The sequence below is a fragment of the Tachysurus vachellii genome, chromosome 2 (assembly GCF_030014155.1).
Source record: "Tachysurus vachellii isolate PV-2020 chromosome 2, HZAU_Pvac_v1, whole genome shotgun sequence".
NCBI lineage: Eukaryota > Metazoa > Chordata > Actinopteri > Siluriformes > Bagridae > Tachysurus > Tachysurus vachellii.
The window spans coordinates 4,120,571-4,133,070 of NC_083461.1; the positions used below are offsets into that span (position 1 = coordinate 4,120,571).

General features: G+C 43.5%; 1 protein-coding gene across 1 annotated transcript in view; it reads left to right on the forward strand.

The window, feature by feature from the left end:
- Positions 1 to 12,500, forward strand: part of nsfb (N-ethylmaleimide-sensitive factor b) — a 28,225-nt gene that overhangs the window by 2,141 nt on the left and 13,584 nt on the right. The window contains exons 2-12 of the mRNA XM_060894458.1: positions 50 to 135; positions 225 to 324; positions 1,946 to 1,985; positions 3,322 to 3,488; positions 3,594 to 3,698; positions 5,185 to 5,260; positions 5,520 to 5,675; positions 7,273 to 7,472; positions 10,044 to 10,209; positions 10,298 to 10,372; positions 11,197 to 11,384. Of these exons, the coding sequence (XP_060750441.1) occupies positions 50 to 135; positions 225 to 324; positions 1,946 to 1,985; positions 3,322 to 3,488; positions 3,594 to 3,698; positions 5,185 to 5,260; positions 5,520 to 5,675; positions 7,273 to 7,472; positions 10,044 to 10,209; positions 10,298 to 10,372; positions 11,197 to 11,384 (1,359 nt within the window). The remainder of the gene's footprint in view (positions 1 to 49; positions 136 to 224; positions 325 to 1,945; positions 1,986 to 3,321; positions 3,489 to 3,593; positions 3,699 to 5,184; positions 5,261 to 5,519; positions 5,676 to 7,272; positions 7,473 to 10,043; positions 10,210 to 10,297; positions 10,373 to 11,196; positions 11,385 to 12,500) is intronic.

A 12,500-nucleotide genomic window follows, 5' to 3' on the forward strand; every position in this document is an offset into this window, starting at 1 on the left:
ATCTGGGGTGTGTGTTTGGTGACGTTAAAGTTTCGGATGTTCTTTACAGACCATGCAAGCGGCACGATGTCCGACTGACGAACTCTCGCTGACCAACTGTGTGGTAGCCAATGAGAAGGACTATAAGTCAGGACAGTGAGTATAATAAACTTATGTAGTGTTATAGCTGTTAGAACTCACTTCTCAAGTCATTTGACACCATGAGCTCATTTCTAATATCACAGGCACGTGATGATCAGGACCACGCCCACACACAAGTACGTCTTCACTGTGAGGACGTATCAGAGCGTGGTGCCTGGAACCCTCGCCTTCAGCTTACCACAGGTACGACACACACGCGCACACACACGCACGCACACATACACTACACATGAATCCCCCCACACACATACACGCACTATGCATGCCACACAGACCAGACATATGCACACACATTGCGCACACAAACACACGCAAACACACACAAATGCAGACACAGACTACGCACATACGACACACACTTTGCACACACTGCACACACAACACTCTACACACATATGGTGAGTAAACAAAAACTACACACACTACAGATGCATCCCCCACACACGCATAAACACCCACTATGCATGCCACATAGACCAAACACCTACACACACACACACACACACACACACACACACACACATACATGCACTATGTATGCCACATAGACCAAACACCTACACCCGCTCACGCGCACGCAAACATACACTACACATGAATCCCCCCACACACATACACGCACTATGCATGCCACACAGACCAGACATATGCACACACTGCACACACAACACTCTACACACATATGGTGAGTAAACAAAAACTACACACACTACACATGCATCCCTCACACGTGCATAAACACCCACTATGCATGCCACATAGACCAAACACCTACTCACACTCACACACACACACACACGCACACATACATGCACTATGTATGCCACATAGACCAAACACCTACACCCGCTCACACTCACTCACACACACACACACGCACACACATACATGCACTATGTATGCCACATAGACCAAACATTTACACCCACACACACACACACACATACATGCACTATATATGCCACATATACCAAACACACACACTACACATTCACTGCTTACACACACAACACTATACACTATATGTAATGTATAAAAGTGTACAAAAAATTTATAATATACACAACATTCTAATAATAAAAGTGTAAACACAAAACTGCACGTGTTTCTTGTTCAGGTGTCTGTAGGTCCTTTCAATGATTTAATTTTAGTCTCTTTTTTAATGTTATACTGTGCTCCAGTTTATATATTCCTATGATAATTAGCTGACTGCGGTTTTAAACGCCATGTTAAGTCACATAAGTATTCGTTTTAATCCGAGACCCCCAGCAGACACCCGACGTGTGAGACTCATTTATTAATTCATACAATCGCACTAATCGTATCTCACGAAGAAGCGTGTTGTCTGTTGTTTCCTCGATTGTGTTTCTGATCTCTCTTTGTGTGTTACGTCTTTTTTTTTTTTTTTACCTGCTTCTTGTCCTGTGTGTAAACGTGACAGGATGCCAGACCTCTCAGGTACAGTACAGTACTGTAGCACTTTCTCACTCTGACCCTGTTTTACAGCATCATGTTTACTCTAACACACCGAGCGACAGCATAGACTCTCATACAATAAACAGAAATAAATAAGAACGTTTAATCCTAGAACCTCACGAAGAGTGTCGCTAGGAACGAACGCTAATGACGTCAGTTACGTACAAGCAAGTAAAATCTTGTTGCGGACCCAAACGTTTTTGCTGTACAACGGCGTCTAAGAGAAAGTTCCACCTCTTTGTGAGTTTCAGGGGATGAATCTTTGTGTATTATCTCTCTTGTAACACACTTCTGTTAAACTAATTCTTCTTTTTTTTTTGTCCTCCAGAGGAAATGGGCAGGTCTCTCCCTCAATCAGGATGTGGAAGGTAAAAATCCAGAAATGATTCATGCCCTTCCCCCAAATTGGTGGGAAAATGAATCGATCCCTCCGTGTAAAATACAAGAAAATTAAACGTTCCCTCCCCTTAAATTGACGGAAAAATGTTGCGCTAGTGCCCCAAATTGGTGTAAAATTAAATGTATCCTCTTTATTAAAAATGGTGGAAAATTAAATGTCCACTGTCTTAAAAAAAAAAAAATGGCGGGAAAACTCAACATTTCCTCGTCACCTTAAAAACGGCAGGAAAATGTAAATGTTTTCTTCCTCCCTAAAAATGACGGCAAAATAAAGGCTTCCTTCCCCGAAAATTGCGGAAAATTTTGCGACTGTCTCCCAGATTGGTGTGGAAATGAAATGTTTACTCTTTTTAAAAAATGGCGGGAAAATTCAACATGCCGTCTTCCTAAGGGTCTTTTTACACCCGGTCACTTCATGTGTTTTCTCTGATCCGATAGCTAGCTGATTTGTTAAAACTGTTCCATTTACATTAGGCCACATAAATGCGTCTCGGCGAATCGGATATCGATCCGATCTTTCTACTCCCACCCAAAATGCTAATATATTTTACCTCATTTCCGGGGTGGAAATAGAACACGCTTTTGTGTATGCGGTTTTCAGAACGCAATCAAAAAGAAGACGAAAAAACTCGTTACAACGTTTATGCTACAAAAAACAGTGTTTACTGTTTGCTGCATTTTCGCTGGCGGCAGCAGCGCGTTTTAAGACCCAACGAGACAAAGATCACCTGAGTGACGTAGTTCCGTTTGGGAGGAGTACAGCGCTGACGTATGTGGCTTGAACAACCACATTCATTTACACCTGTCCAGTTTCATCTGAAACACGTCCCAGACCACCTCCTGAAGTGGTTTGTACCGTCGGATTTATATCCGTCTCCAAAACGTTTCGGAGGGCATTTAGACCTGGTCTTTTTACCATCGGATAGATATCTGATCACAGAAAACACATGAAGTGACCAGGTGTAAAAAGCTCCTATAAATGGTGAGAAAAAATGAAACATTCCTTTCCTTCAAAATGGCAGAAAATTCAACATTCCCTCCCACCAGAATGTAATCAATGTCCAAATTCTTGTCTTTAATGTCGTTAACTTTGTACAGCAGCTACAAGGCTAAAATACCTCACGACTCACCGTGGCATTTCTATGCTAAAGACTAATTCCAGGTATTCAGAATGGCCGCTCCATTACAGAAACTACTTCCTAACTCACATCACTGAAGATCTTGATGTGATTTGAGGTTTAAATTTACTCACATTTACTGCACACCGGATCACAAACATGTTTCGTCTGTTTTTTTTTTTTTTAGTCAGCATTTACAACTTCGATCCGTCCAAGCAGTACGTCGGAACTGTGAGTCTGGAAATTGACTTCCTGCAGAAGAAGAACGCAGACAGCAACTCTTACGACTCGGACAAGATGGCCATCGAGTTCATTCAGAGTTTTAACTCCCAGGCGTTCTGCTTGGGCCAGCAGGTAAAGAAGAGAGCGAGAAAGAGATGATGAAGAGGAGTTACTGCATAAAGTCGTAATGTTTATGTAGAGATACTTTAGTTTATCGCTTTGTTTTTCCCCTCTTAGTTTGTGTTAAGCTTCTGTGACAAGCTCTTCCTCCTGGTAATTAAAGACATGGAGGCGATGGATCCCGGCATCCTGAAGGGCGAGAGCTCCAGCAAGAAAAACAAGGTATCTCTGAGCTCCACCACGACCACAAATCTGTCAGATCCTCCGCTCTCGTGTTCAGGACCTTTTTAAAAAAGGAGATGAAAAAATCGATTACTTTTGAGAAAATACAGGATACAAGAGAAAATCCTGAAAATTGATTTTACTCGTACAAAAAGATCGCTGCACTTTGAGTGAGTTATTTTAATATTAAAAATTGAGTTGAAAATAAAATGAAACATGACCAGAACCCTTCAGAATACAGCGATCGGATCTACGGACCTAGAAAAGACAAACATTTTGAATAATTACCATAAATCATCATGCTCCAAAAATAAATAAATAAATAAATAAAATAATAATTAAGCAAACATTAAATAAAAAAGTCCTAGAAAAAAAAGCCCAAAATGTTTTGAATAATTATAAATGTTTTTTTTAATTTTATTTATTTATTTATTTGTTTATTTATTTATTTTTACTAAAATCAATTACCATCGCCTCATAAACAAAATACTTTCTCCTGAAGAAGTCAGATTATTGCCATATTCTTTCATTAGGAAAAGAAATGTTTCAGAAGAATTACTATTTAAATCCTGCAAAAATCTGATAAATAATCATTAAACACGAAGTAGCTCAATTATGTTTTTACATTCTGCTTATGTATTTTTACCATAATAACTTGTGGTTCTTTTGCTTCTGAGATACCTGGACAAAGGGGAAATAGACTTTTATTTTTTTGTAAGGGAAATGAAAATCCTACAATTTTATTATACCGTAAAGTGACTATTTAAAAATAAATTATTATATATTATATGTGTATATTATATGTATGTATGTGTGTGTGCGTGTATGTGTGTGTATATGTATATGTGTGTGTGTATGTATATATATATCTATCTTTAACTATAAAGTGGCTGTTTTGGTTTAACATTGAATGAAATTTCATTTGTAGCTATTGGAAAGGTTTATAGGTGGCACGGTGGCTTAGTGGTTAGCACGTTCGCCTCACACCTCCAGGCTCGGGGTTCGATTCCCGCCTCCACCTTGTGTGTGTGGAGTTTGCATGTTCTCCCCGTGCCTCGGGGGTTTCCTCCGGGTACTCCGGTTTCCTCCCCCGGTCCAAAGACATGCATGGTAGGTTGATTGGCATCTCTGGAAAATTGTCCCTAGTGTGTGATTGTGTGAGTGAATGAGAGTGTGTGTGTGTGTGTGTGCCCTGCGATGGGTTGGCACTCCGTCCAGGGTGTATCCTGCCTTGATGCCCGATGACGCCTGAGATAGGCACAGGCTCCCCGTGACCCGAGGTAGTTCAGATAAGCGGTAGAAGATGAATGAATGAATGAAAGGTTTATTAAAAGGTTTTTTTTAATAGTAGTGTTGGAGATCCGTATCAGACGTGGAATTTTGTTTACTTTAATTATTTAGAACTGTATGTACTACTGTGTATAATGTAAGTAAATGTGTAAGTAGAAGTGTTTTTGTTTGGTTTGTTTTCTCACCGTATCTGCAGATCGAGATCGGCTTGTTGCACGGTAACAGTCAGGTGATTTTTGAAAAGGCAGAGAGTTCCTCCATCATCCTGATTGGTTAGTGTTTATCCTGAAAACACACACATACACACACACACACACACACACACACACACACACCTTTGTCACTTCCTGCTCTGTATTTTCTTTTAGGTTTTGTAAATACACCTTGTGCTATTTACACTGTGTAAATGTGAATTGTGTAATTGCTGAACTCCACCACAAGATGGCAGTGCTGTTACACAGATGTAGTTTCGGTCAGTGTCTCCTCATTAAATGTGGACAATAATCAGGCTTTTACTTGTTTCCTCCACAGGCAAGGCCAAGTCTAGAGGCACACGACAGTCCATCATTAACCCTGACTGGAACTTCGAGCGGATGGGAATCGGAGGCCTGGATAAGGAATTCTCTGACATCTTCCGCAGAGCCTTTGCCTCGCGCGTTTTCCCTCCAGATATTGTGGAGCAGATGGGTGAGTCGTTCAGATCGCGTTATCAACTCACCAGCATTCTGTCACTCTGCACAGATGTCGACCAGACTGTGTCTGTGTGTCTGTGTGTCTGTGTGTCTGTGTCTGTCTGTGTCTGTGTCTGTCTGTGTGTGTGTCTGTCTGTGTGTGTGTCTGTCTGTGTGTGTGTGTGTGTGTGTGTGTGTGTGTGTGTGTCTGTCTCTGTCTGTCTGTCTGTCTGTCTGTCTCTGTCTGTCTGCGTGTGTCTGTCTGTGTGTGTGTGTGTGTGTGTGGGTCTCTGTCTGTGTGTGTGTGTCTGTGTGTGTGAGTCTCTGTCTGTGTGTGGGTCTCTGTTTGCCTTTGTGTTAGTGTGTGTGTGTGTGTCTGTGTGTCTGTGTGTACAATGTTTCCTTATTAAAGAACAACACTGTTCTTTTCATCCCTTTATTGTTACACTGAATGTTGCACCACACACGAAACAAGTTTGTTCCTGTTGTCACTTGCATTATAACAGCAGAATGTGAGCACATTAATATAAACCGGTCACTTGTGTTACAGCCGGTTATACAAAACAAGTTTCACACATATTCTAACCAATCAGAGTGGAGCATTTGACCGTGTTGTGTTGTGTTGTGTTGTGTTGTGTTGTGTTGTGTTGGTACGTATCTGCTGTTCAGATGATTTTATTTAGAGTTATGACACTTAGGGAATGTATCGGTTGGGTTTATGTTTTATTAAATACCTCAGAGCTTAAAGGGCATCATGGTTCTACACACGTGTGTGTGTGTGTGTGTGTTGTGTGGTGACCTTTGTGGGTGGTGGGAGTTGCCCCCTTGCTCCAGCAGATGCCTGCTTTAATGAGATGGCGGCTCCTGATAGCGTAAAGGTGAGCGTGTAATTGGGGTGTGTTATGGAGGCCAGGTGCTGAGAGCTGCTCGGGCGTGGCTGTCACACAGCGTCTGAGACCTGCAGCAGAACGCTGCGCTTTAACTCTAACTCCCGTCACCCTAAAGGTCAGCGTGCGTAGCGCGGCCGAGACGAGAGATGAACCCGTGACGATCCCAGTAGTGCGGCGTCTGTCAGCGGGTGTAAATGGCTGCGTTGATTCCCATCACTGGACTCCTGCTTATCTACAGCCTCCCTGTGCTGTGAAAATGGCAACCGCCAGCTGCTGTGGGCCAAAAACCACACACGGTCTGAGAATAGTGTTGGCGTACGCTCAGACTCCGCCCTCCACTCGCAACTGTGAAAACACTCACATGGGAAATTTGCTCTGTGGGGTTTTATCTGCCAAATAAAAACAATCCCTTTAATGCCAGAGTTTTCTCACTGATTTTATTACGAAGCATCATTTAGCGTTCAAACTCTCAAATCTGATTGGTCGAGAGATTGGGATTGATTTTCTCTACTGACAAGAACAGCTGTAAATATTTATATTCATTTATGTTCTTGTTTCTATAGTAACAGCTTTTCTATTTCAATAAGGAGGCCAGAAAATAATAATAGTACACAGGATCCATAGATACGTTTCTTCATTTAGTCTTTTGAATTCTCTCTCTCTCTCTCTCTCTCTCTCTCTCTCTCTCTCTCTCTCTCTCTCTCTCTCTCTCTCTCTCTCCAGGTTGTAAGCATGTTAAAGGTATTCTGCTGTTCGGGCCTCCTGGCTGCGGTAAGACACTGATGGCACGTCAGATTGGAAAGATGCTGAACGCCAGAGAGCCCAAGGTGGTCAACGGCCCCGAGATCCTCAACAAATATGTAGGAGAGTCAGAGGCCAACATCAGGAAACTGTTTGCTGATGCAGAGGATGAGCAGAAAAGGGTGAGAGCGCAGAGTCAGTCGAGAGTCGAGCGCAGAGTCAGTCGAGAGTCGAGCGCAGAGTCAGTCGAGAGTCGAGCGCAGAGTCAGTCGAGAGTCGAGCGCAGAGTCAGTCGAGAGTCGAGCGCAGAGTCAGTCGAGAGTCGAGCGCAGAGTCAGTCGAGAGTCGAGCGCAGAGTCAGTCGAGAGTCGAGCGCAGAGTCAGTCGAGAGTCGAGCGCAGAGTCAGTCGAGAGTCGAGCGCAGAGTCAGTCGAGAGTCGAGCGCAGAGTCAGTCGAGAGGCGAGCGCAGAGTCAGTCGAGAGGCGAGCGCAGAGTCAGTCGAGAGGCGAGCGCAGAGTCAGTCGAGAGGCGAGCGCAGAGTCAGTCGAGAGTCGAGCGCAGAGTCAGTCGAGAGTCGAGCGCAGAGTCAGTCGAGAGGCGAGCCACATTAGAGCCGAGTCGCACAAGAGCCTGTTTACACAATCGCCGAGTCACATTCGCACATATAAACACACACTCCACTCCTGTGTATCTGGTGTAAACACGGAGCTTTGTGGATTATTAACATCGAATGTTAGCATCGAATGTTAAATATGCTTTATGTCAATGATTTAAAACAAAACACACCGATTTTACACCATTTGCTCCTGTCGACAGTTGTGCTTCAGCCTCTGAAAGCTTCACCTCTTTGTCTGTATAGAACAGTGGAATCCTTGTTATTTTGTCAGATTGACACGGATAAATATTAAGCTTTGTAGCATCGAGCGTTCTCGGTTGTTTAGAAGGTAAAAGTGGACGGTTTACATTATTTACGATTAACGAATACAAAATTGTTTCTGATTGTTTATGGAAGGAGTCTCCAGTGTCAGTGCTTCTGGACAGAAGGGTTTAGGGTTTTTCCCCCAGACTGTGTTTTGGATATAAATGGATTAAAGAACATCTCATACTTTTTTATCATTACAAACACCTTTTGTCATTTTTCTCTAACAGGAAATCAGTCAGTTAATCTGCTTCACTGAGCCACCTGGAGATCCTTGACACTCATGTTAGAAGTCTGCAGCTTATATTCAGTGTTTTTGTGACCAGGATGTTGGAGGTAAGGGCGGCGATGTCGTAGTCTGAGTGTGCGTGTTAGAGACGGAATCACTCCTCACCTCCTAATGAGATCGTTGGTCTGTGTGAGGCCACGCCGAGCCCCGAGCTCCACACGCTCGCCGCAGGTCTGTGTGACACGTTAATCACCAAAACGTCGCCTCTGCTAAAGACCTACCTACGTTTCTGCCGTCGCTCAGACGTACACACGGGTGCGGTGGAGTTTCCGGTCATGTAGTTAACAGTTTATCAGACACACTCGTTCACCGCTTTAAGTTAGTATTAGTGCTGACTAGTGATGCGCGGGTCGGGTTTTTTTCCAACCCGCGGGTCCCGCTTTTATGACATTATTGGCCCGCCCCAGCCCGCCCCGCGCCACTGTTTTTTATTTTTACGCCCCACCCCGCCCCTCACCCACGACCATTAAATAGACGCATTGTAATGTAAATGAAAGCAGGTTTTATTTCACCATAGAAACCAGCATGGTCATATTAACACCAAAATATAAACATTTTCAACATTTACAAAGCATCGTTTGTAATTATCTCTATAGAAGACCTATAAATAAACACATAGGCATACAGTTTACAGCCTATGCTACATAAACACTGAACTTTTGTTTTATTTAACACACGGAAATGTTCATTTAACGTTTTTACGTTCACTGTGCAAAAAAAGAATTGCATCCACTGTACCTGGATTTAATCTATTTCGCCTAGCCTCGAGCACCCGGCCAGCACAGCTGGAACCTCGGACTTGACATGTGCTGGTAAAAGCGGTAATATTTTGAGACGTGTCGTCCTTTTTCTTAGACCCCCCCACAAATATGCCTTGACATGCTGGAAGTGGGCGATACTGCTGTTGTCTCCTGCTGCAACAATTTCTGAGAACCGTTCCCAAACATTAGATTTTGCAGATTGACCTTCTTTTCTTCGGATTTTGTAAATTCCCGACCTTAATTTCACTCGCACTTCGTCTTCCATTTTAACTATCTGTTTTATTGTTGTGGCTGTGGCGGGAGCTGATTGGCGCTTTCATGACGCGAAGCCAAAGATTTGGGGTCATCACGCAAGTTACGTTGCTATGTAGGCCTACGTATTGTAACCTTATCAAAGAAGCACATAAAATATAAAAATATATATTCCAAAATATTTTTTTTTTATATTTTGCTTTTATTGACCCGCCCCAACCCGCCCCGCAGTAAAGTGACAATTTTATTTTACCCGCCCCAACCCGACCCGCGGGTCACTAGTGCTGACGTATTCACGGTGCTGATTTTTTGGAATGCAGTGCGGCTATAAAACCTCATGAACATTGTTGGTTTGTAAGTTAGTGGATTATGAGCTGTAAAGCTGATGTGTTTGAGCAGAGTGGAGGTGAAAGAGCTGGATAGATCGAAGCATTATCGCGCCGCGGCATCGGCGTCTGTTTAAAGATGGATAGATGGAAGACTTTTTTTTTTTCATATGTTTTATTTTTTTATTTTTATTTTTTTTTTTAGCTGGGAGCCAACAGTGGCCTGCATATCATAATTTTTGACGAGATCGATGCCATTTGCAAGCAGCGAGGCAGCATGGCGGGCAGCACCGGCGTCCACGACACCGTCGTCAACCAGCTGCTGTCTAAAATCGACGGCGTTGAGCAACTCAACAACATCCTGGTTATAGGTGAGCACTAACCGTCCGATTCCAGAAGATCAGGGTCTCCGGTTCGGATCTTCTTCGTTTACGATCTCTCCGAACGTGTCTGTTTCAGGCATGACTAATCGACCCGACCTGATCGACGAAGCTCTGCTCAGACCTGGAAGACTGGAGGTCAAGATGGAAATCGGTGAGATCTGACGCCTCTCGGGACGGGACGGTGTCGTCGTATTTAATTTGATTGGCTTTTACAAGAACCCTGATGTTAGTCAGAAACAAAAAAAAGTTGGATTACAGAATTATTGGCACCCTCTTGAGAAAGGGGGGTGGGGGGTAAGGTCAGAGATGCTTGTAAAGGTTCTTAGACACTCCTTCAATGTAGAATAGTTCAACTTTATTTTTCAATTATTTTTTTTTTTAATTAACAGACCATTTCACAGCCATTTTCCTGACAATCCACCGTGTTTCATCCTCCACACTCGTATACGGTCAAACGGATACCGAGGATAATTAAGGTGTCAGGAATTTTACTGTGTTTTTAGAGAGAAAAGATTACTACACCTACAACAACCACCTCCTAACCATCGTCCTCATCAATACACAATTATCAGACTGTATCTGACTGTAGAAAGGACATTACTCATAATAACACTCTCTGGTGTTTATAACAGTTTATAATCACACCCTCCAGTGTCACCCAAATGAGGATGAGGTTCACTTTTGTGTCTGGTTCCTCTCAAGGTTTCTTCCTCTTCCATCTAAGGGAGTTTTTCCTCACCACAGTCACCACAGTCACCTCAGACTTGTTCATTAGGGATAAAAACAAACACATTTAAATAGAAGTCTGCTGCGGTCCGTATTGTGAACGTATCCGTAGACAAACGCATACAAACCAAAATAAACAGAAACTTGTCTAGATCAAAGCAACATTATGTCATCAGTAACTCCCTCCTCCTCCTCCTCCTCCGACGCTGCTTCTTCTTCTTCCTTTCCTCTTCTGCTTGTGGTCTTCAGGTCTGCCGGATGAGACCGGTCGTGTCCAGATCCTGAACATCCACACAGCTAAAATGCGACAGTCCCACATGCTGGGGGCCGACGTGGACATCAAGGAGCTGGCTGTCGGGACCAAGAACTACAGCGGGGCGGAGTTAGAGGGACTCGTACGAGCGGCACAGTCTACTGCCATGAACCGTCACATCAAGGTGTGAACATCATCATCAGCATCATCATCACACTGATCATGTCCTCTTCCTGTCTCGGTTTCTAATTGGTCAGGAGGTGTTGATTAGTTTTCTTTGACAGCATCTGTGACTCTCAGTATTTTGCTGTTGTTTCTATAGTAACGGTGTATCAGTGCATTGTAACAAGCAGAGGTAAAGCTGTAAATGTCATTTTTCAGGACAGACGAGTTTACGCTTCTTTGCAGTTTCTTGATAACGTGACGTCACAATTTCATTTTGTTTTTGTCTTATTTACATTGAAAAAGAGAGAGACAGACAGAGACAGACAGAGAGAGACAAAGAGAGAGAGAGAGAGACAGGGAGACGGACAGAGAGAGACGGAGACGGACGGACAGAGAGAGACGGAGACGGACGGACAGAGAGAGACGGAGACGGACGGACAGAGAGAGACGGAGACGGACGGACAGAGAGAGACGGAGACGGACGGACAGAGAGAGACGGAGACTAGGAGAGCGAGCCGGACAGCGCGAGCCGGACAGCGAGAGACGAGGAGAGCGAGAGACGAGGAGAGCGAGAGACGGACAGAGAGAGCCGAGGAGAGAGAGACAGACAGAGAGAGCCGAGGAGAGAGAGACAGACAGAGAGAGCCGAGGAGAGAGAGACAGACAGAGAGAGCCGAGGAGAGCGAGACGGACAGAGAGAGGGGGAGAGAGACGGAGAGAGAGATGGACAGAGAGAAACGGACAGAGAGATGGACAGAGAGAAACGGACAGAGAGAGAGAGAGGGAGAGAGTTTATAGCTGCTATAACCTTGTTTCACAGACATGCCATAAGATGTAACTATAAACAGATAAAAAGTATGATGTATTATTGATTTATTGAATCAACAAATTCAAGTCTTTGGCCAGATTTTCCCAGCAGTGTTTTAAGTTTTAAGATTTCATGTTACTTTAATTATCTGTGTTTCTGTAAATTCCAACAGGAGTTCTGTGTTCCTGAGGATTATTGCTTTGTTAACACCGTGTACTGTTTTATTCTGGCTAAATATTAACTATCTGTGATTTATATTCAGAGTCTGTAATAAAATTGGAGAAGGATGTTTATTAATCGTGTCACGTGCCTCAGGCGTAAGAGGCT